Source organism: Lupinus angustifolius, chromosome LG08 (assembly GCF_001865875.1).
Source record: "Lupinus angustifolius cultivar Tanjil chromosome LG08, LupAngTanjil_v1.0, whole genome shotgun sequence".
Lineage (NCBI taxonomy): Eukaryota > Viridiplantae > Streptophyta > Magnoliopsida > Fabales > Fabaceae > Lupinus > Lupinus angustifolius.
The window spans coordinates 7,653,481-7,677,397 of NC_032016.1; the positions used below are offsets into that span (position 1 = coordinate 7,653,481).

Genomic DNA, 23,917 nt, shown 5'->3' on the forward strand with positions numbered 1-23,917 from the left:
TACAATTAAGAAAAAACATAAAATGTTTGGTTGAGTAATTTTACATTATTACAAAAAATAAGTAAAAACCATATTTAAATTATTAATTAAAAATATTAAAAAAGTATTCAAAGAGGATGGTGTAACAGATTTGATTTATATGATGTATGTAGATAATAAGACTTTGATTGATACAAAACTCATTTCAATAATACTTATGCCTATAAGGAGAAATTAGTCTCACGCTATGTGCTGAATGATAAATATCATTGCTGGAAGAAAATAATTTCATATCCAAAGAGTTTAGTAATGCTTGAGAATATAAAGAACTCGAGAATATAGACATTAATACTTGATCACAAAATCGTCCCAATTAATACCTGTATATTAAAATTGTAATAAAGCCCTTCAATACATAGAAGATCACTTTTGATTTAATGAAATATATATACGAATCAATAGAAAATATTTTGGTGGCCAATTATTGCCACTTTTACAAGTAAAATAGTCATTTTCGTAAATAAATCAAGCATTTAAAAAATACACCAAGGTGTATCGTTGTTTTAAAATTTGCTTTGATTGAAAATACATTCTAAGAAAATATCTTTTAAAAATACCTTTTTAGGAAATCTTTTTACATTGAAAATATGTTTTGCAAAACCCACATAGTAAAATATTTATATAAGGCTGAAAAATTTACCCATACTTATCTTCCTTTATAAGTGGCCTTAACTTTTAAGACAAGTGATAAAAATGTATGTAATTTCACAATATATGAGTTTTATATATTGTCATTGTATCATTCATCATTCATATTTAATTATCATTGATTCATCAAAAAATAAAAATTTAAATAAATATTAGATGATATAATAATTATACATAAATCTTTACGCTAACACTATATAAATATTATACTCTTAAAATAAACCATTACAAGAGTTCAACTAAGATGTGCTAAATAGCTAGTAAAGAGAAAATACGTTTTGAATAGATTTATAATATAAAATTTAATTGAGTGCAATTTTGATATCAAGAATTCAATATGGCAAAAGTAAATATTCTTTAACAATGCCATCTAATATATAGGAGGTTTCATATTTTAATCATGTACTAACAACAAAGATTATATAACTTCTAATATTGGAGTAATAATAAAAAGTAATAAACATAAAAATGGAATATTAATTGGATGGGTGATATACATCAAAGATTTAGCAATATATATACTCATGTTAGTTTCCACTCCAGGAATCCACAACCAAAAGAAGAAGCATTGTGCTTCTTTCTCTCATAGCACTTATTTCTTTTTCAACCATGTCCAAGAAAAAGTCTAGTTTGGGTCGCCAAAAGATTCCTATTGAAAAAATACCGAAAAAGAGTCATCTACAAGTTACTTTCTCTAAGCGTCGTTCAGGACTATTCAAGAAAGCTAGTGAGCTTTGCACCCTTTGTGGTGTAGAGATTACGATTGTAGTTTTCTCTCCGGCTGATAAAGCATTCTCTTTTGGACATCCTGAAGTTGAGTCCATTATCGATCGATATATGACTCGAAACACTCCACCAGAATGTAGTGCTCGTCAACTTGTTGAGGCTCATAGAAATGCTAATGTTCGTGATCTCAACATGCAATTGACTCAGCTTCTTAACCATTTGGAGATTGAAAAGAAAGGAGGAGAGGAGCTAGATCATGTGAGAAAAGCTAGGCAGAGGCAATTTTGGTGGGAAAGCCAAGTTGATGAGCTTGGCTTGCATGAATTGCTACAATTGAAGGTTTCAATTGAGGAGTTGAAGAAGAATTTGGGAAAACATGCTAGCAAAATCATGATGGAGCAAACAAATATGAATTCAATTGTTGGGGCTAATGGGTTTGGACGTTATGATGCTTTTGAGAACAAATCTGGTGTTGGGTTGAATATTGCTTCTACCCTTCCAAATAATGCCTATTATCTCGGTTTTAGGCATGCCTACCTTTGAATATTTTTCCAACAATTTTATTTTTTGGGTGGGTTGTGCTTTTGGATTTTGAGATGTGAATTATAACTGGTACCTCACTAGTTGTTCACTTCCTCTTGTTTATTGCTTTCTTTTTTCAATAAAATCTATGTGAAGAACAAACATGTTTATAATTAAATAATCCGTCCTTTCACCTATGACGACCCTGAAATAAAATCTCACTTTTTTGTTGATGGTTTTTGTTTGTTGTTCTCTGATATATTAATTTCATCACGTAAATAAATCATTTCCATTGTTATAGTAGTAGTGTATGTTAATTTCTAGTACTATGATGATGATTACATGAAAGGTTCACCCCTTTCTAATTGAATGAAGATCATATACATAATACCAACAAATCTTACGGATAAAAAAGAAACATTTTTTTTAATAAAACTAAATAAAGTAAATCCTAGTAATAATTAGAATAAAGTTTAATAATCTGTACTTACAATTATAGATAGAATAGTGGTTAGAAGATATAGTTTTGTATTTCCTATTTTACTTTCATTAAAAATGTATATTCTCATCCTACATCTTATTCAAAATATCTCTATAAAATGAGATATACCATTATATGCTAAATTTTTAATAATATATTAAAAAATTATTGATATCAATATTAATTTATAATTATGATTTTTTGTATTTTAAAAATGGATTGACAGAGATGAAGTTACATGTCAAACCACCATTACTAAAATTAATTACAATCTTATCAGGATAATAATAAATTTTAACTTTATAATTAGTAGCATTTTGACATGCTAATTCACGTTTTTAAATCAATAAATTTACTAACAAGAGTTGAACTAGTGGTGTATGGCTCCACTAGATCTTTAGGGTTGCTAAAAAGTCAATGATTCGATTCCTAAGAGCGACACTTGTTTGGAGGAACAGCCACGTACCCAAAAAGATTAGTTTCTTACGCAAAAGGTGATAAGATACCTTGATAGTACAAAAAATAAATAAATTTAATATAATAAATAGGGATGACAAAAATATCCAACTCGTGGGTACCCGCTAAAATACTCGCAACGGGTACCCATAAAAATAGCTTATGGGTATTATGATACACGTCCCATGAATTCCTGCATATTTATAAATTTAATTTTTTGATTAAATATTTTATATATATTACACTTTTTATTATTTTATAATTATATATTATTATTTTATAATGAACTTTAGTAATTGAAATATAATGATAAATTTAACATGTACATAAATTTTATTATTCATGTAATAATATTTTATATATATTGACTATTAAAAAATTAAACGTAAGAACACATTGGGTACCGCAAAATACCTGATACCCATACAAGTACCCACAAATTGTGTAAGTATGGGTACTGGAAAGCACTACATGTGCCCGTTTCACCCTGTTATCATCCATAATAATAGATTAAATAGGTTACAACCTAAAAGAATAAAATGTAAAATTTGATATATATAATAATAAGGGTGGGTAGGACATGAATATGATAGGTTTCATTGGGTTTAGGTTCAAGTTTAAAAAATTAGATCTCACAATATTTAGGATCGATTAAGGAATGAGCATGACTCATTTGGACCCGTCCTGTCTCTTAAGCTCACTCATTCGTCAAGTTCGTATGTGTCAATTCAATTGTGTACAACATAATGACAATCTTTAGCTCAAAATATTATTGATTCTCTAAAAAAATTCATCATATATACATATAGATGAATGATTAACAAAATATGTATGTATATATATATATCATTATATATGTCAAATTATATATTCATAATGATAGTTAGTATTGAATTTTTTCTAAAATGAATATGCATTATATTTAATCGGGTTTAGGACCAGATAAGAGTTTAAAAGCTGGATCGGCCAATATTTGGGGTCATATTAACATTCGAATATAGCTCTAGTTTGGATTCAATAAGCAATTATTTGACCAACATTTAGGGCTGAGTAAATGAGAAGTCTTAACTAACCATGATTAATTAAAAATAAAATGAGATGTGGTGGGGAAATAATATTATACTATTATTGAGTTAATTAAGTGATCTTTAAATACAAAAATGAGTGAGAAACCTCATTCTCATTTAAGGTTGGGTTATTTTTGTATAAAATTTCTTAAGTAACAATAGTTACTAGAAAACCTTAAAAAGATTTGGAGTCGCTACAATGTTTTTTTTTGTAGTTAAAATGTGTAAAAATCTCTTTTATGAACGACTTGGATTATATGGCATTTTACACTTGGGTTTTGAGTTCAAAAGTCAATTATAGACCAGAGAATAAAGAATAGAGAATGTATTAGCATTTTGTTTGGCTGTGATAAAACGGTACTCTCACTAATTGTATGAATTTTATGCCCTCAAAAATTATTTTAAAGAAACAAAATATTTTATTTTTTGTGTCTCACAAGAGCTTATTTTGCTCCTAATTATCTGCAGGTGTACTATTATTATGAAATAATATTAAAATAGACAATATATAATGTTAAAATAAAAAATAAATATAAAAATAAAAAGTATTTAATTAAAATATATATGTGGATACTCACATGATGGATATTATGATACACATTCTCATCTATAAGCTATTTTTTTAGGTATCCATTGCAAATATTTTAACGGATATTTATGAGTCGGATATTTTTATCATCCCTAATATAAATAGTGAATAATAATATATTAATTCTGTATAAATCTTTATGTTCATAATGATTACATATTACACACTATATTAAAAAGTCCAGCGCATGTTTGGTTGGGTTGAAAAAGTAGTGAATGATAGAAGAAGGAAATGAATCATTTGTAGGATTGTAGAATCACATGTGAGAATGTAAAAGCAGTGTTTTGGAGTGTGGTACACCGCAAAAATCAATGCATCCTATTATATTAAAAAACGGATTTGACGATTTGACATCATGATATTAAATAAGGAAAAATGAATGTGTGAGAATCTTGCAAAGTTTATAGTTTATACAATTCAAAGTCCCTCTTGGTCATACACGTTTACGATTTATTGAATATTCAAACATGGCAACTGATTTTCTTGTTTTTCAGCTTTTTACAATTATATTAATTTGATTTTAAATATTATATATTATATTTTTATTTTGTATGCTTGAAATATGTCATGTTATTGGTCCAACATTGCCTAATATTGAAATAAAGTAGAATAATCAATATTATATATTATACTCAAGATTTTTGTTATAATGTGCATTAGATAGAAGTACCACATAGAAGCACCTCATGAGAAGTTGGACCCATGAGTGTGTTATGCACTCTCAGGATGTAGGCACAATTGGTCGAACTCTGTTATCAAATTCTCTTGTTTTTACTCTTCTATTTATTTTATGTTTTTATTTGATTTTGGTGTCCAACATTGCACAATGATTCTGTTGCATCAATATATTTAAAGTTAAAAGTTAAAACATGGGGTAACTACTATCATGATATAATTTTTATTTTCCTATTTTGCATTTAAGATTTTTTTATTTTCTATAAATGTTATATAATAATTGCAAGTTAAAACTACATCTCTCATCTTAAATTGGACATTTTAATAAAAGAATTATAATTTACAATATATCAAATAAAAAAGTTATAATAAAAATACACCAAATATAAAAAAAAGGACATTCTAATTATTCAAAATAAAATATATACAAATTGAGTATTTAGTTGTATAAAATATAAAATGTGAATCGACAAACATTATCGATATACTAGTTTAATATAATGTATATATTTATTTTAACTTTCACTTATTTATGTTTAAAAATAAAGCTCTCATAAATTTCTTATTTGTTGAAGAGTTAATATTGAACTTATCATTTATAACTTTTCATTCCTTTCATACCTAACAACAATAAGATCTATGATATCATATTTTCATAACAATTTTGACTAAACAAAATTACAATTAAAACTAAGACGAATTTGGACTCCTCAAAATGCTAATGAAGCTATTTTTTAGTATAAGTATATAAAATATTTATTACTTTTTTTTTATTTATTTTGAAGTTTTAAAACAAGAATAAAAGTGGCTATAAATAATATAAAACACTTACATATAAAAAATTTATAATTAAAATTCTAGATGCCGTTTAAAATAATCTTGAAAATTGTGACATGGATAAAGTTGAACAAATATGTTGTGCATTTATTTTGTAAAATCGTCAACTTATGGTGAAAAAATTGCACCAGATTAATAAGGTCTATCTCAACAGAGAAGTAATGACAATTTGCATGGTTTACCTTCCCACTCATACTAATGGTGACTCATTACTTGAGTTAAATTATCAAAAATTTCATATTTTGTAGATAATATTATTTTATTATAAAAAAAATTTGGAACTCAATGATTTTCCTACCCTTAAATTTAGGCATCCTTTTTCCAGATATAATTACACAATTTTAATTAAATGAAAAGAAACAATTATAAATTTAGGCATCATTTTTACCAGTTACACAGTGCCTCTAATCCTACAATTATAAATTCTAAAAGATTAGAAAGCATTACATTTCACAAATATATATTGGCTCTAAAACATTTTCATTCACTTCCTTACTCGTAGACAAATCCTTACAAAACTTAGTAAATTCTCCCTATGAGGGATGTCACTTTTTTCTTGCCACTAACAATTCACAAAACTATTAAACAAAATTTTCTGATGATATAAACAAAACTACAATTGATCAAGTTATATGTTTGAAGACATTGACAGAGAGTGCATAACATCATTCTACCTAGGCATAGACAATTCATTGAGTTGTTTAGAACCTGAACTTGAGTCATCTACTACAATCTTTTGCAATATTTGATTATGCATAGAATTGATTGGTTCTCCTGGAAATGGCAACTCAACTTCAGAATGAGTGCTACTGAAATAAGAAACAATTTTGGCCATAGTAGGTCTATCATCTGGTCTATCTTGGACACATAATAAACCAATTTGGATGCACTTAATGACTTCACTATCATTGCAACATTCTTTAATATCTTGGTCTAATATTTTTAATGGTGTTTCATCCCTCCATTGTTTCCAAGCCTGCAACAACTTATTCAATTAGATATATGAATTATTGCATTCATTATTATGCCTCTTTTGTGTATAATAAAATAAACAAACCACTAGAAAAAAATTACTTAGTTACTCACATAACTCAAGAGGTCATCCAAATCATCTGAAAAAATAGAACGTGCATTCCGTTTTGCACTAATTATCTCCAGAAGTATGACTCCAAAACTAAATACATCTGATTTTTCTGAAAATTGTCCATGCATTGCATATTCAGGAGACATATAACCACTGTAATAACAACAAAAAATAACAATATTAGATTTAGAAATGTATGTACATGAGAAAGATATAATGATGAACATGTTGGAGTACACTTCAATATTTCTTTGTTATTCTTCTATTGTGTACATGCAGGTACACCAAGTATAATACTTGAATTCCAATGAAAAAATCCATGTTTTACACGTCGTTCTAGAACATATGTGACATGAATAAAAACTAAATAAAATAGGTCATCTAATAACTATAGATCAAGTATTAATCACAACATTTTTTATGATATAACTACTTTTGAGATTAGTTAAAGTGCATAAAAATCTCAATACAACTAATGATCTTAGAGAGAATACATACTTCACTTTATAACCACATTAAAGCTTAGTTTAGAGGAGATTAGGAATACTTCTATCTTTTCCATGTGTTTCCATACAAAATGTTTACTTGACTATAAAGTGAGAAAGTAACAATGTTATATCTACATTTTGTTAGTTAAATGTATGAAAATCTCAACAGCCTAAATGGTTTATAAAAAAAATACATCTTCGTTTTCCTACTTTACACTCAAGATCAGTTAAGATAAACTTTTTCCACAACTTAGATGTTAGAAATATTATAAGTTGCTTCCATATATTCTCTATTTGTTTTCCTACTAAATGCTTATTTTTGAATTTGAAGTGCAAATTCAAATGTAGTTTCCATTATCTCATCCTAGCTACATGCTAATTTAAGAATTGAGGATGGAAGAAAACCAAAATAACTGAAAGTATGCTGAAAATACATTTAGTGATACTTACTATGTTCCAACAATTCTACATGTACTTCCTCGATCTTCATCTAAAGCAATTATTCTTGCCATGCCAAAGTCTGATATCTTTGGATTCATGTTGCTATCTAACAACACATTGCTTGCTTTGAGATCACGATGTATAATTTTCAACCTCGAATGGTCATGTAGATAATGAATTCCTTGTGCAATCCCTTTAATAATATTGTAACGCTCCAACCAATTCAATAATCTGCTCTCGTGAGAACCTACAAATATATGAAGCACATTTAAGTGAAGAAGTTTAGTACAACATTTTCTACTAGCATGAATTTTAAATATCAAAACATATAAGAATAGAAGTTCCTTACCAAATAGAAAGTAATCAAGGCTTTCATTAGGCACATATTCATAAATGAGCATTTTCTCTTGTTCATCCAAGCAAAATCCTAATAATGTCACTAGGTTTCTGTGTTGAAGTTTGGCTATCAATAAAACCTCATTCTTGAATTCAATTGCACCTTGTCCTGAACTTTGAGAGAGTTTTTTTACAGCTATTTCTCGTCCATTTGAAAGAATACCCTAATAAGATTATAATTAATCAGTTGATTGTGAAGAAAAGAATAAAAATAGAGCATAGATATACTTTTCATTCCAATTTATTACCTTGTACACTTCTCCAAATCCTCCCTTGCCTATTTTGTTTTCATTTGAAAACTTTTTTGTTGCAACCTCAATTGTTGCTAAATTAAATTGTAATGATTCCAAAGCAGCACCTTCATCTCCAACTGTGACAATAACAATATAGATGGATTAGCAAGCTAGATAAATGTGTATACCCTTTGAGCTTTTGTTAAACAAATGAGAGCTGAATTTATTCTTGTACTTACAATTTTCTTTTAGAAGAGTTTTATATTTCTTCCTTAATCTTCTTCTCAATAGGAAACAGCAGCCCAAACAAATGAGAATGATTGAAAAGACAACAAGGACAACAATGATCACAATTGTTTTTGTGTCATATTTCTTCTTTCCTGCATATATTATTGTAGGGGGAAAACTCAATTTCTCAAAAACTTAATACCAGTGATATCAATATTGTTGAGCTCAAGGGGGGAGAATTAAAAGACTAAAGTTATTCATGTTGGAAGAACCAAGCTTTGCTTAAAAGAAGCTCAAGCATTGCTCTCCAAGCTTTTTGGACTTAATATAAATATCTTTTTACACATCACATATCACATATCACATATCACATATCACATATCTTTTTGGCACCAGAAACATGGGTTTTGTAAATTACCTGAAGGAGGAGGAGGAGAAAGAAAAGGTGGGGATATAGATGTTCCACTTGTATTGTAAAATTGGAACAAATCATATCTAATATTACACCATGCAAGCAAAGCTCGTGCACCTTCTTTTCCTTCACAACACGTCACAAGAGTCTTACTCGCATTTACCAAACACCCTTCACACTGTTCACTCGTCACGCCGGGAGCACACTCCGCCAATCCAAACACCCTTATCTCCTCCGTGAAGTCCCATTCTTTGGTCGAATATTTCATCGCTGTCTCAGAATTCGCAGCGTCTGAACCCAAACTCCCCAAAAAGCTTAAAAGCGTTTCGTTGAACTTATCTAAATCCGACGTAGATATGCTTTCGTTTTCCCACAAGTTCAATCTTGGGTCGATGCTCAAAGGGTTGAAGTAAGTGTTTGTGTAACGCAACATGCATTCATCGTACCATATTATCGACTCAGTCTTGTTTGGGCAAAGGGTTGTTATGTTTGCGACCGCGGTGACCATGCACTCCGTACATGTTGCGGTGGAGACGTCGCCACGGCAGAGGTAAACACCGTTGACGGCGTTGGAGTTGCCCATACCCATGGCGGTGGTGTAGGAGCTGCTGCCTTGGGTGGCGTTAGAGAGGAGAGAAGAGAGAAGAACTTTGAGATTGGTTTGGAAGACAGTGTTGTTGTTGGTTTCGTAGGTAATGTTGTTTGGACAGTATATACCGTTATAAGTAGGAGTTGATGAGGTAAATGATACAAATAGCAGAGATAGGAGAAGAAATGGGGTCACAACATGGTTGATGTAGAAGAGAAGCATCTTAGTGATTATCAATATCATGTGATGAGTATTGCTATGTGCTCTTTGTTTTCTTTCTGATTCATATTTTATTCTCTTTCACGGATTCTAGAAATATGTAAGTCAATACGAAACACCTATGGACTAGTATGCTAACATGGAAATGTTCAAACACCAATCACTAGTTAGACTTTTCTCCTATATATCATACTGTTTTTTTTTTCCTTTTAGGTTTAAGAGTAAAAATATCTTCTTACTATCATATGTCATTGTATATGATTTTTTCTTTGTTATTTCATAGTACTTTCCTTTTAACAAGGGAGAAGAATTTGATTCCAATGAATTATCTTTCTTTCCTTACTTTGATATTTCTAATTACTACAATATTCCTTGTATTCAAATGTAGGATGTATTTTATTGTTTTAAAGTCAAATTGAAATATGGAAGGTTGAAAACTTTAAGCCTTATATGCTTAAGACCTCAACAACTTTTTTAATTGATATGATCTATTTTAAATTTGGTTTTTAGAGTATATAGAAACTTTGGAATCATAAAACACACTTATGACATAATTTCAAAGTCTTTCTATTTATTCTATTACCCTTCAAGAATTAACTTGTAAATATAGCCCATAAACCACAATTGTCAAACTTAATTTTTTTTATATCATAAAATATTGAGGGCAATATGGTTGACTTGCAACCCTTAAATTATGAACCATAGGGTATTCAAGTGTGTATTGTAGATTCTCAAATTGTATTGTAGAAGTGTCAAATATTGAATCAACTACTATTGGGGCAAGGACTTCTTTATGTCTTATGATGGAGAAAGGAGTGAGGCTAGTTGAAAGGAAAGGGTACAAAAAGTTTCCAAAAGAAAAGTCAATTTCGATGGCTAAAGGATAGAGTTGAACATTAGCAGTTCAGAATTATTTTGGTTAAAAGTTGAAAATTTGCCTTATTTTCTTCTTCACACATGTGAATGGAAGCTTAAGAGGTAAAGGTAAACAACATATACTCCTGGATTTTTTTTACTTTTTTCGAATGATGGCATGGAGTGTGAGGTGTTAGATGAAGAAAATAGATTACAATTATTTGTATAAAATCATAAGTTTGAACATTTAGCATATAACACTAAGATGATATCATATTATGTTTATTATATTAGCTAGAGATTGGTCATTGATGCAACAGCTACTCCAATCTCATGAAGTTCACTAGTCAACAGACACCACTGAAAACCATGTTGCCAAATTGCTTGTTGAATATTATCAGTGTAACAATCTTTCTAAACAAGATATTTGAGATGAGTTCACTAGGACAGTACACAAATAATGTTTGCAAGCTTGTTTCGAACTACACCCGAAGAAACTAAGCTTTCAAAATGGAAATAAGTCTTGAAGCTCAGCAGATTGTCCCAGTAAACTTCCGAAAACTCTCGGTACTGAGAATCATCTCTTATCTTGAATGTTTCCAGCATTTGGCTATATCTCAGAGGAATTCTGCTTTACAGCCACAAAACATGAAAGTATTAGCACCCAGCATCAATATTAAGCAAAATAAAAGGCTACTTGTATCGAAAGAAAGAATGAGATTACATCATATACCGATTTTTCCCATAATTGTATCATATTTCTGGCTTGCTTTCTCATTGCAGCACAGATGCCAAAAGTGAAAAGCACCATTGCAGCAACAATTGGAATAGCAAATGTTAGAATTACTTCAACGCGATTCCTTCCTGCGCCAACATCGATTAGTATTTAGCAGTCAAAACTCAAAACCATCACCAATTATGAACCTACTAAGTGCATAACCAACTAGTACACTACCTAAGGGACGAGACGTATGAACCGGCACATTGGTGCTATTATAAAATGGATATAGCTCATATCTAATATTGCATCCCGGAAGCAACACTCTTGCACCTTGTTTCCCATCACAACAATTAGGTACAGAGGCAATGGCACTTCTAAGGCACATGTTGCAGTCAAAAAAGGACAACACTGGTGTGCACTCTACAAGTCCATAAAGTTTCATTGTCCTAGTGAAGTTCACTTCCCCTGTTGCAAACTTCTTATCATTCATAGAATTCGCCGCTTTTGTTGCCAAAGCATTCAACAAACCAGACAACAACTCATTGAACTTCTCAAGTTCTGTCAAAGCAATGCTCTTTGAATCAGATAAGTCCACTCCAGGAACTATGTTGTTGAGAGATTGGTTCGAATAGCGCAACATGCACAGATCGTACCAGATTATTGCTTCTTTCTCAACCGGGCAGAGGTGTTTTATCGCTTTCGATGCGGCAGTTATGCAGTCATAACAGGCCGTGGTGAGGGTGTCGCCGCGGCAGAGGAATAGGCCCTGGACTTTGTTAGTGGCATCACTGACTACTCTTGTTGTATAGAAATGTTTGCCTTCAGTGGAGTTAGAAGAAAGATAAGAGAGGATGAGGTTTAGATTGGTTTGGAATGTGCTATTTGGTTGATATCTGATTGAGCCTGTGCAGCAATGAGAACTGTAAATTGGAGCTGCTTCAGTTGAAAAGAGTAGGAAGATAAAGAGGGAGAAGGAAACAGAGGAAAATACAGAGTATTTGGAAGGATACATCTTGGATTCTTGGTGATCCTTGTTTGGAGAAAAATTTGCACAGGATTGTACAATTCTGGAATTTACAAATAGTTTTTTATTTTATTTTTGAATTTTGTATTAATTTAGATTTTCTTTAGAACATGGAACTTTGATCAGATATAGACAAAGACAGCCACTAGAAGAAACTGAATGGTATATTTAATATATAATTACAGTCAAATTGAATTAGGCACTGTAAAGGACTTTAAAAGAATACACATTAACTAAAGAAGGTTTCAACCATTTCATGTTATAGGTGGAGGAAAAGATTTAAAATATTAGATTTAGTTAAATTATTGAGAGGGTGGCTAATTAGAATTAGACAGATATCAATGGGAGACCCTCTCATTAGTTCTAATTCTGACAAAGCAAAGAAATTTCTTCATTTCTTAATTTTCTAAAGATTGGTTGGTTTATATTTAGTCAATATTGATGGCTTAACTGTGAATGTCAATATTAGATGTTGACATGTTGTAGATCATTTTATCTTCACAATAGGAGTAGTACCAAAATAAGACAAAACCGGTTTGCATTTTTTTGTGGCAAGTGAAGAATTTCTATACCACTATTTTTCTATCTCTGAATATCAAGTTAATAAAATCATACCAACTAATATTAGTTATTATTTTTGATAGAGGATAAAAAATTTATTGCCATAATTAAGATCTCTACTATATATATATATATATTTTTTTTTTGGTAGATAAGAATTGAAGGTTTTTAGTAGAACAAATATTAGGCTCTTCTATCTTGAGGCAAAAGTAGACACTTAGATGTTAGAGGCTGAAGTCCTTCATAAATATTGGTTTTTACTAGTATTGAGTTTCAGACAGATGCTATGGCCAACAAATAGCGCCTTTACTAGCTCCATGTATTCATATCTCCATCCAACAATATGAGAGTATGGCAACAACTGAAGCAATGAACTAAATTAGTTTTAATAAAGAAAATCTCAATCAAGTTTATTCCAGGTGGTCTAAAAAATTCAGATAGTGATAACTACAACACTTGAATTCAATGAGTAAAATCTAGCGAGGAAATGGCTCGGTAATTGAAGCATCGTTTACTGATGCTTGAACAGATTGAATTTGTGATTCACTTGAACTTTTTGTTGCCCCTGAATTATACTCTTCTGAATGGATTGCATTGGCTGATAGGCTTCTCCTACTATTAAATGAAGCAGGTTGTGAGGGCAGTGGAAGAGTAACAGAGTAGCTGTTAAGCATGAGTAACACTGAAGCCATGCTTGGTCTTTCAGCTACATTTTCTTGAACACAAAGCAGTCCAATGTGGATACATCTCATTATTTCATTTCTTGAACCATCAGTAAGTGTAGGATCAACAATGTTTGAGCCTGTCCCTTCCCTCCAGTTTTTCCATGCCTACAAACATTTGTTCAATATTAGAAATATTCATTCTGTTTTTATTTTTACTTTTCTATACACGAGGGTGAAACAGACTCAAAACAGCCACTTCCCTTGCGAGAATAAGGCTGCGTACATCTACCCTCAAAAGACCTACTAGGTTAAAGCCTCGTGCACTCGACCACGTTTTTTCAACAGGACTGTAGATAATCTTCTAATCTTGTACTTACAAAGACGAGAAAGAGAAGTGGTAAAAAGAAGGTTCACTTACATATGTCACTAGATCTTCTACATTCTCCCCTCGACGGACACCACTATTTTTAGTGCCACTTACGATCTCCAGAACAAGTACACCAAAACTAAAAACATCAGACTTTACCGAGAACTGTCCATATAACATATACTCTGGTGCCATATATCCACTGCATGTCAACATGGGTAAGCTCAATCAGATACAAATGTTGTGTAACCTATTAGTCTTAGCATATTCTAATACTTACTAGGTTCCAACAACTCTACTTGTATTGCCTTGAGTTTGATCCGTTGCGAATAATCTTGCCATTCCAAAATCTGATATCTTAGGATTCATCATTTCATCCAAGAGAATGTTACTTGCTTTGAGATCACGATGAATAATGCGCAATCGTGAATCCTCATGAAGGTAAACAAGACCTCTAGCAATGCCTCCTATGATTTTGTACCTCCTTTCCCAATCCAATTGTGCACGTTTCACTTGATCTACATACCCAAAGCCAAGATATAATATTCTAGACTATATACAATGTTAAAGAACATCACCATGCTACAGAAACAAAGTAAGAGATATGCAGTTCTATCAAGCAAAAGTTCTTATTTACCAAATATGAAGAAATCAAGGCTTTTATTTGGAACAAACTCATAGACTAGTAGCCTTTCCTTTCTTTCCAAACAGAAACCTTGTAGCGTAACTAAATTTCGGTGCTGAAGCTTGGCCACTAATAGCACTTCATTCTTAAACTCAATGTCTCCTTGAAAGGAATTCCCAGACAACCGTTTTACTGCAACTTCTTGTCCATTGGAGAGTATGCCCTGAAAATTTGAGTTTGATAAATATAGTTCAGGGCCTAGTATGAGGAATACCATAATTTGAGGTGCATGTTGTGTATATTTTCATGTAACACTTATCTTTACCTTATAAACAGGTCCAAATCCTCCTTGTCCTAGCTTATTTGTATCTGAAAAGTTATTAGTAGCAACCATGATGGTAGCAAAGTCCAATTGCAATGTCTCAGGTGATCGAATTTCATCGCCACTTTCAGCTTCATCTGTGAACAATTTTCAACCAGTAAGTTCTTCTTATGGAATTCAAGTTCATTTGGATTAATAATGTTATTTATATATCTTTTTTAATTTGATAAAACACATGAATGCAAATTATGAGGTCAAAGAAGTTGTCTTTCTTTTCTCTTATCACAAATGTTTTACCTTATGACACAATTAGTAGCTCTTGTTAAGCCAAGTTCTTTAGCTCCTACCACACCTTTTATTATGAGTACTTCACAAATTTTTGCAATTGACTTTATCTATCATTTTACTTCTTCATTGGAATTGAATCATGCATTTTTTTAGTACTGAACAAAAAACTTATTCTATTATTCTTATAAACCCATAATAAATAGATTTACAAGAAATTACTCTAAATTATGTCATATATTGCACTTGTAGTGTTAAGCAGACATTTTACACTACATAATTCATGTCTCAAAAGAGCTGGCCTAAACATATGAATAACATATTAAAAGAAAATACCATGCTAGCTTACCTTCAATATGTTTCCATGACTTCCTCATTCTTAAACAGATGAAGATAATGATGACCAATACGACAAAGGCAACAATTGGCACAACTATTGCTATTACAGTTCGCGTGTTGCTGCTATTTCCTGCAGAAGCAGAACTTTATTCTAGTTAAGACATTTCTAGGATTAAGGATAATTATTTCCCCAACATAGTCATAGGTTGAAGATTTATAAGGTTTGAATTATCATTTGTAACAGCATGTGGGTAGGTACCTTCTGTAGATAATGAATCTGTAGGTGGAGGAGAAAGAGGAAGCATTGTTGGTGGTGGTGATGATGTTGCAACATTGGCAAGTTCATAGAATCGATATATCTCGTATCTGATGTTACAGCTTGGTCTTATAACTCTACCACCTTTCTTGTCATCACAACATCTTGGAATTTCTGTTATAGCCCCTAGCAAACAATCACTGCAATCTTGCTCTGACAAATCAGGTGTACACTGCACAAGACCAAATAGGGTTTGGAATGCCGGTCCTGTTGCATTCCCTACTGCAAACTTACGCCGCGAATCTCCTGATGAAGCTTGGCTTATTAGGCCATTTAGCAAGTTCGTTAGCACTGTATTAAATTGATCAGCATCTGTTGCGTTCCCATTGTTCCACTTAAAGAAACTAGGTAAAATTTCCACCGTGCTGAATATTGATCGATTCGAGTAGCGTAACATGCAGTTATCATACCATCCAATTGCTTCCTTCTGATTAGGACAAAGTTCTGTGAGAAGGACTCTTGAATCATTTAAGCAGCTGCGACAATTATCCGGCTTAACATCTCCTCGACACAGGCCGATAGCATTAACCTTATCATTGCCTAGGCCATGAGAGAAATTGTAGAAGCCATAGTCAATTTGTGTGTTAGTAGAGAGGTTGGACAAAAGGGTATTGAGGTTGTTGTGGTAGCTACTATTAGCAGTGTAATTACCATTGTCATTGAGACAAAAGTTGTATAGGAATTCTGGCTGAGCATTGATTTGTGATATGAGTATGATAAGGATACTAAGAAATAAAACCATGGTCCTATGATAAGATTGATGGTTATGAAACAGAGATTCTATTGGAGAAGTGATTCAAATTGGCTGCAACTTCTATCTTACATGCATAGGTATGTATATTCCATGGCCTTTTCAAACCATGAACTTCCTTGTACTATTCAACAAGTGTGAAAGCTATGAACATTTAACTTTGGAGTTTGGAATTTAAGGTCCCTGCATTATAGCTTTATAATAGTGTAATTGCCATTGGTTATTCATGTTATCGAAACAATGTGTTGATCTAATAGCGTAAATCTCACTTAATCCACGTGTATTAGGTTAGAGGTCCTTGGATATATCAGGCTAAGTCAAAGTTCAATTCTTAGAAGTGATACTTATTGAGACAGGGATATCCTTGATTAAAAAATATAAATAAGAAACTTCTTTGGACACTGCACTCCATAGACTTTGACTCTTTCTGCACTCCATAGACTTTGATTTTTTCAACTGAACAAATCTTTGTTTTTAGAAAGGTTGAATGAAGAATATGACAGGAGTGAATGAAGGAGGACACCTTTGCTTCCTTGTTATATTAATTTACACCAACCATGCATCATAAATACTTATACAATTCAAGCTTCTTTCTCAGTTCTTTCTTATTTCAAAATACAACTTGGTGCATTTTTAAAAAAATATTTATTAGTTGAACTTTATAACTTGTACATTTATCTGAACTTTATAACTTGTACATTTATCTGAACTTTATAACTTGTACATTTATCTGAACTTTATAACTTGTACATTTATCTGAACTTTATAACTTGTACATTTATCTGAACTTTATAACTTGTACATTTATCTGAACTTTATAACTTGTACATCCATTTTTAACATAAACACATTGTAAACATTCTCAGAAGACATTTGATGGAGGCTTGAGTGGTTGAGGACTAACGTCGAAATCACTCCATTGACTCTTTATGGTCAAGTCAATCTTAATGGCTTGACAAAGTCAAACCAAAGGAAGAAAAAATTTATTTCATTTTTTATGTCCTAGAGGCATGATTTGAGACTTTATTTTATATATGTTATATAAATGTATTCTATTGGAATTTCTCATCTTTATCTACCTCAATTGATTTTGAGATATTAAATCTTGATGATAGTATCAAATCAACATCCACATGATAAAAAATAGGTAAAATTAATTTATTTTTTTAGTAAATACACATAATACTCTTAACTTTATGTTTCACAAACAAAATTTAATATTTTCTTCTTTTTTGTGGTCAAAGAAATCTGGGTCAATTTATATTTTTCATCATATTAATCGTTTTATGTCAGATTCTGTATGTCCAGAATCTAACATATGTGCTTGTAGCTCCATAATTGGGTCCTCATTTTCCGATGCGTGGCCATGAGCAATATATTAAGGCCAGATTTTTCTTGAATCCAGACGTGGAAGCATCTATTTATTTCATTTTAGAACCATTTTTCAATATAGGAGCTACATTATATTAAGGCCACACTTTGTTCTTAAATGGAGAGTAACCAAATGTGGAACCTTTGTTCAATTATATTAAGTGGGTTTTTTTTTAAAAAGTCAATAATAATTCAACATAAAAAAGTAGAAGATATAATAACAGTATATAAAACTCCTATATAATCAGAGCATATATATTTTTTCTCTTATATTAATCAATATTCATTCTCAGTTTCTTAATTGCACTGTTACACACGGCCTCTAATTCCATAATCATAAATTCTAAAAGATAGGAAACCATTAAAATTAAACAATAGACTTGGTTGAGTTTTACCAAAAACATGGTATTTTACTCTGATGTAGACTAAGACAGCTACTAGAAGGGCTGAATCAGACACTTTAAAAGCTTACACATTAACTAAAGCAGGTTTCAACCATTTCATGTTATATAGGTGGAGGAAAAGATTTAAAATATTAGATTTAGTTAAATTATTGAGAGGGTGGCTAATTCAGTTTTCAACCCTCTCATTAGTTCTAATTCTAACAAAAGTGAAGAAATTTCTTCATTTCTTAATTAGCTAAAGATTGATTGGTTTATATATAGTCAATGTTGATGGCTTAACTGTGAATATCACTATAGCAGGACAATTCTAGTTGGCATCAACTAATGTGTGGATACCATATGCCATTACATGTTCTAGATCATTTTATCTTCACATAGAACAAATATTAGGCTCTTCTATCTTGAGGCAAAAGTTGACATTTAGATTTTAGAGGCTAAAGTCCTTTATAAATATTGTTTTGCTCCTTCAACTAGTGGAGTGACAGATTTGAGCAATAACAGTTCCAAATACAACTTCAGACAGATGCTATGGCCATCATAACTTCAAAATGTTGCAAATAGTTGATCCTCAATTTCCACATCAACGCGTAAATTTTACATTTTGCAGACAGAAAACAACATATAAAAGTCCACACATAATACAAGATGAACTAGACGACCCGCATGTATTATTTCCACGTGGAAAATATAAAAGAAAAAAAAGGTGACCTAGTGTACGAAACTGCCACCTTAAGTGGTCTAAGGATGGTAGATATATACAGTTTTATATATAGACTACTATTCTTATCGATTTAAACCTACGCACATTTTCAAACTTATCGAGGATCCATTTCACTAATTGACATATCATTGACAGACTGTGGGGTGGAAATGACTGCAGATTGAGAAAATAGCAGTTCCTTTGGCATGTTTGGATCAGTTCCACTGTGTAGAAAATATGCAGGCTCATTCGGTACCGGTAGAGTAACAGTGTGGCTGTCTAGCATAAGAACTATTGTTGCCATTGTAGGTCTATCAGCAGGATCTTCTTGAACACAAAGTAGACCAATGTGGATGCTTCTGATAACTTCATTTGGAGGATATGATTCTTTTAGTGTGTGGTCCATCAATTCCAACGGTGTTCCATCCTTCCAAAGTTTCCAGGCCTACACAAAAATTTCATCAAGCATTTGTTACAATCTGATCACTATATTTTCGGTCTCACGATAAGCAATGAATTAACCCAAGTAGGACCAATTTGTAATGTTTTATCCACTTACATAGCTTAATAGATCAGCAGCAGCATCTGTTTGATAGAAAGAACTGTTCTTCTTGCCACTTATAATCTCCAAAATGAGGACTCCGAAACTGTATACATCAGACTTAACGGAGAACTCTCCGTGCATTGCATACTCTGGAGACATATAACCGCTAAAACACATAAAAACATAACAATGTTAGCATAGGGCGGAACAGAAATCTGGAAGACTTGACTGAGCTTCTAATTCTGTTTCATTGAAACTGCTAAGATATTTGAAATTTTGAACAAACTCTGATCATTAAACTAAGATATAAGCTGCAACTTACTATGTCCCAACAATCCTACTGGTATTTCCTTGAGTTTGGTCCACTCCAAATAGTCTTGCCATACCAAAATCTGAGATTTTTGGATTCATATCTTCATCCAGCAATATATTGCTAGCTTTAAGGTCTCGATGGATAATTTTGAGCCTAGAATCTTCATGAAGATATTGAATGCCTCGAGCAGTGCCTGCGATAATCTTATAACGTCTTGCCCAATTAAGCATCCTTTGCTTTTCAGGATCTGCGCATTGAACAAACAATATATTCAACCCATATTTAAAATCTCACAAAAAGTGAATCGGTTTAATGAAATGCAGAAACAAGTACAACAAATCAAATGAATTCAGATAAGATGAACTTACCAAAAAGAATATAGTCAAGGCTTTTGTTGGCAACAAATTCATAAACAAGTATCTTTTCTTCTCCTTGCAAGCAAAATCCTAGAAGCCTTGCTAAATTTCTATGCTGAAGCTTTGCAACAAGCTCTACTTCATTCTTAAATTCATCGCCACCTTGTCCAGAGCTTTTAGAGAGTCGTTTAACAGCTACGACTTGTCCACTTGGAAGCAAACCCTGAATTTTTGTGCATAAGATTAAATGGTACATACACAAACTGTATAATTTCCTTTTTATAAAGAAACAAAAAGCATGTTCACTTTATACCTTATAAACTTCACCAAATCCACCTTCACCAAGCTTGTTAGCTTCAGAAAATTTATTTGTGGCTGCTTCGATTGTACTAAAATCAAATCTCAACGACTCCTGAGTACCGGTGATCTCACTTGCAGCTACTAAGCAAAGTTGTATGCATATGAGATAAAATTACAACAGCAGGGCGTTCAAATATGGAGAAAATGAAAAAAGTTAATATCTTTTCAGTTTACAATAGTGGATCCTTACTTTTTTGTTCTTGAGAAGAGTCTTTCTTCTTAGCTGTTCTTTTACTTATGAAACAAATGCCTACAATAAATAGCAGCACAGCCACTGTAATAGGGACCACAATTGCAACAATTGTCCCTGATGAGATCCCACTACTTCCTGCAATTCATAGCCAAATATTGTCAATAACTCCAAACTAGTCTATCATTTGTAATCTCACAACTGAATGATAAATTTAGACAACTTTTCCAACAACTTCTTACAATAAAAAAAACATAAGTACTTACAAAAATCAAAGTTGTAAATTGTGAAAATATTTCTTGATAAAACATTTTTGTTCTACCATAATCAAAGTTGTAAATTTATTTGGGTAAGGAACTAATTTTTTTCGGGGTGTATGGTTATCCCTCCCAAAAAGTGTTGCTCCCTAGAATTGAACTATTTATATTTTGGTAATCCTGTGGATCTAGTGGGTTCTTGCACTAGTAAACCAATGTATTGTTGGTAGATACAAGTATACATATTTAACCCATGAAAGTATACGAAAATTGAAGTACATATATTACCTCCTGAATTAGATTTATTTGTTGGAGGAACAAGCCCTGATGGTGTTGGTGTTGGTGTTGGTGCTGGTGTTGGAGACTGATAGAAAGGGTACAATTCATACCTAATATTACAACTAGGAAATAAAACTCTCCCTCCTTGCTTTCCCTCACAACACGTTGGAAGTCTCTCTATGGCTTCACCAAGACATGATCTGCAATCTTGGGGTGACAAATCTGGTGTGCACTGAGTCAAACAATAAAGGTTCTGAAATCCTGAAATAGTTGCTTGGTTTGTAGCATACTTCTTCTCAAGAACAGAAGAATTTGCAGCTTCATCTGCAGTTTTGTTCATGGTATCAAACAATAACTCCATGAAACTTCCCTGGTTGGAAATATTAGCCGTGTTTAACAAGTAAACCCCGGGTCTTATCGAAACAGTGGAGAAGAATGAAGTGTTATCATATCTAACCATGCATTCTTCGTACCAAATAACAGCTTGTTTAGACAAAGAACATTTTGGGTCTGAGGATATTTTTTCATTTGCATCAACCACACACTGTGTACAAGAAGAAACATCACCCCTACACATGAAAAGTCCATAGACTTTATCTGATGAATTTGTGGCAGTAACAGTGGTGTTGTAGAATTCAGTGTTCCCAGTGGCGTTGGAAGATAAAGAAGAGAAAAGGGTATGTAGGTTGAGTTGAAAGGCACTGTTTTGAACAGTGGTTTGGTTGGTTGAATTTGAACAAATGTGGTAAAGATAAGTAGGACCTTGTGCTTCAGTTAATGGAAAATGGAAGAAGATAATAAGGATAAAAGGAAAGATAAGGTTGATGGAGTTTGAAGACATGGTGGAGTTAATGTTTCAGGTCACAGTGGTTTTTGGTTGAAAGATTGAGTGTTGTAGTTTATAGTTTGATAAGATTTGTTTATGTTTATGGTTATGGCAAGTGGAGCTGAACTTTAAAGGCAGAAAAATCAAGCTTTGTTGTTGTTATGTATTAAATTCCTTTTCTATGTTTTGTTGTTTATATTGTTTAGTGTTGTGTTGAAGAAAAGGTCAGAGTAAGAGAGATGGGAAAAAGGAAAAGTATGAATTGGTTTGAATGTGGAAATGATGGTTGACTTAAAGTCTTCTCACTCTTCAGAGAAAATGGGTCTCTTGCTTCCTAGAACAAGTGGAACAACAACGTTTCCAAATTATTTCTAGTAATCGTTAAGAACTAAAATGTCCTTAGATTTGGTACCCTATTATGTACTAATCTTATAAAAAATAAAAAATGATAACTAGTTAAGAAAAAATCATAAAAAAGAGTAATTTTTTTGTTAGTTGTTGTAAGATGATTGGCTTGGAATATAAAGATATGAATTTTTTGAGACATGTGATCCTTCTTGGTAGAAGAAGATGATCCGTCCCAAGATTTGGTATCTCATTGTGTAGTAATCCTGTAAAAAAAACAAGTAGTTAAGAAAAAAATCATAAAAAATGAAAGTAATTCTTTTTTATTACTTGTTGTAATGTGATTAGTTTGGGACGTGAAAACATGAACTTTTTGAAACATGTGATCTTTGTCATAATCCCTTTAAGAAAAGAATGATATATAATATTATAAAGATTAATTATTGTTTCTGCACGCTAAAAATATTAAATCATAAACATGTTATATATTTATTTTTTATTTTCTTATTATTTTTGATGTATTTGTTATAAAATCCTAACTATTGTAAGATTTTCTCTCAATCACATATTCAATACTTTTGTGAATACTTCAAAGTGACGATGTGGAGTTTGTCCTCCGTTATGATATAATCGCGTGAAAGGAAAAAGAAATATATCAACTTAATTGTTTTACAATTTTTTCTTTTAATTTTAGTTGAAAAGGATATCGGAAGCGTGGTAGAATTTTCCTATGTTCATCGTTTTTTAGATGAAGTCGTTGATAGTGACACTATGGTCCTGAATACGCAGAAAGCCTATATGAAATTAACTGATAATTTTATATCTTGAATAAGTACCACCTTAGACCATGAGAAAGTGGGAGGAAAGACAATAGAAGGGGGAAAATGGTAAAAAGTGAGATGATAATTTTATTATTGTTATGATTAAAAATGAGAAGAAAATAAAAGGAAAGAAAATATATATTTATACATAAAATTTATCAAAAATGATATAAATGTTCTTGTTACTTTT

The 23,917-nt window shown here is 31.7% G+C and overlaps 4 protein-coding genes across 8 annotated transcripts; 1 reads left to right on the forward strand and 3 right to left on the reverse strand.

The window, feature by feature from the left end:
* Positions 1,064–1,969, forward strand: LOC109354092 (agamous-like MADS-box protein AGL61). The gene has a single exon (XM_019596449.1). It carries the CDS (start codon positions 1,297–1,299, stop codon positions 1,954–1,956), a length of 660 nt encoding a protein of 219 aa, XP_019451994.1. The 5' UTR covers positions 1,064–1,296; the 3' UTR covers positions 1,957–1,969.
* On the reverse strand, positions 6,522–10,271 carry LOC109354452 (cysteine-rich receptor-like protein kinase 10). The gene is made up of 7 exons (XM_019596952.1): positions 9,329–10,271; positions 8,922–9,062; positions 8,698–8,819; positions 8,403–8,613; positions 8,063–8,300; positions 7,127–7,277; positions 6,522–7,016 (listed from the first exon to the last, which is right to left on the reverse strand). The coding sequence occupies exons 1-7, from the start codon at positions 10,152–10,154 to the stop codon at positions 6,711–6,713; spliced, it is 1,995 nt and encodes a 664-aa protein (XP_019452497.1). The 5' UTR covers positions 10,155–10,271; the 3' UTR covers positions 6,522–6,710.
* LOC109354453 (cysteine-rich receptor-like protein kinase 25) lies at positions 11,184–12,942 on the reverse strand. Of its 5 annotated transcripts, none has more exons than XM_019596956.1 (3): positions 11,941–12,941; positions 11,719–11,849; positions 11,184–11,616 (listed from the first exon to the last, which is right to left on the reverse strand). In XM_019596956.1, exons 1-3 carry the CDS (start codon positions 12,716–12,718, stop codon positions 11,596–11,598), a joined length of 930 nt encoding a protein of 309 aa, XP_019452501.1. In that variant the 5' UTR covers positions 12,719–12,941; the 3' UTR covers positions 11,184–11,595. The 5 variants fall into 5 exon arrangements, with proteins under 5 accessions (XP_019452501.1, XP_019452500.1, XP_019452499.1 ...); XM_019596955.1 differs by having other exon boundaries at positions 11,184–11,613; positions 11,710–11,849; XM_019596954.1 differs by having other exon boundaries at positions 11,710–11,849.
* On the reverse strand, positions 13,654–22,721 carry LOC109353867. Its single transcript, XM_019596226.1, has 14 exons — positions 21,745–22,721; positions 21,200–21,337; positions 20,963–21,090; positions 20,662–20,872; positions 20,303–20,540; positions 19,996–20,146; positions 19,555–19,881; positions 16,154–17,006; positions 15,905–16,024; positions 15,274–15,407; positions 14,961–15,171; positions 14,604–14,841; positions 14,375–14,525; positions 13,654–14,121 (listed from the first exon to the last, which is right to left on the reverse strand). Exons 1-14 carry the CDS (start codon positions 22,574–22,576, stop codon positions 13,768–13,770), a joined length of 4,086 nt encoding a protein of 1,361 aa, XP_019451771.1. The 5' UTR covers positions 22,577–22,721; the 3' UTR covers positions 13,654–13,767.

Bases quoted from the DNA above. Each gene is read 5' to 3' on its own strand.
- LOC109354453 (XM_019596953.1), bottom strand. From the start codon at position 12,718: ATGTATCCTTCCAAATACTCTGTATTTTCCTCTGTTTCCTTCTCCCTC. The intron at 11,850-11,940 runs GTAGTGTACTAG...ATGTTGGCGCAG, and splicing joins TCATACGTCTCGTCCCTTAG to GAAGGAATCGCGTTGAAGTA.
- LOC109353867 (XM_019596226.1), bottom strand. From the start codon at position 22,576: ATGTCTTCAAACTCCATCAACCTTATCTTTCCTTTTATCCTTATTATC. The intron at 21,091-21,199 runs GTAAGGATCCAC...AACTTTGCTTAG, and splicing joins CTCTTCTCAAGAACAAAAAA to TAGCTGCAAGTGAGATCACC. The intron at 17,007-19,554 runs TAAGTTTGAAAA...CAGCCAATTTGA, and splicing joins TTAGTGAAATGGATCCTCGA to ATCACTTCTCCAATAGAATC.
- LOC109354092 (XM_019596449.1), top strand. From the start codon at position 1,297: ATGTCCAAGAAAAAGTCTAGTTTGGGTCGCCAAAAGATTCCTATTGAA.
- LOC109354452 (XM_019596952.1), bottom strand. From the start codon at position 10,154: ATGATATTGATAATCACTAAGATGCTTCTCTTCTACATCAACCATGTT. The intron at 9,063-9,328 runs GTAATTTACAAA...TAATATATGCAG, and splicing joins TTCTCCTCCTCCTCCTTCAG to GAAAGAAGAAATATGACACA. The intron at 7,278-8,062 runs GTAAGTATCACT...TTGTTATTACAG, and splicing joins TGTAGAATTGTTGGAACATA to TGGTTATATGTCTCCTGAAT.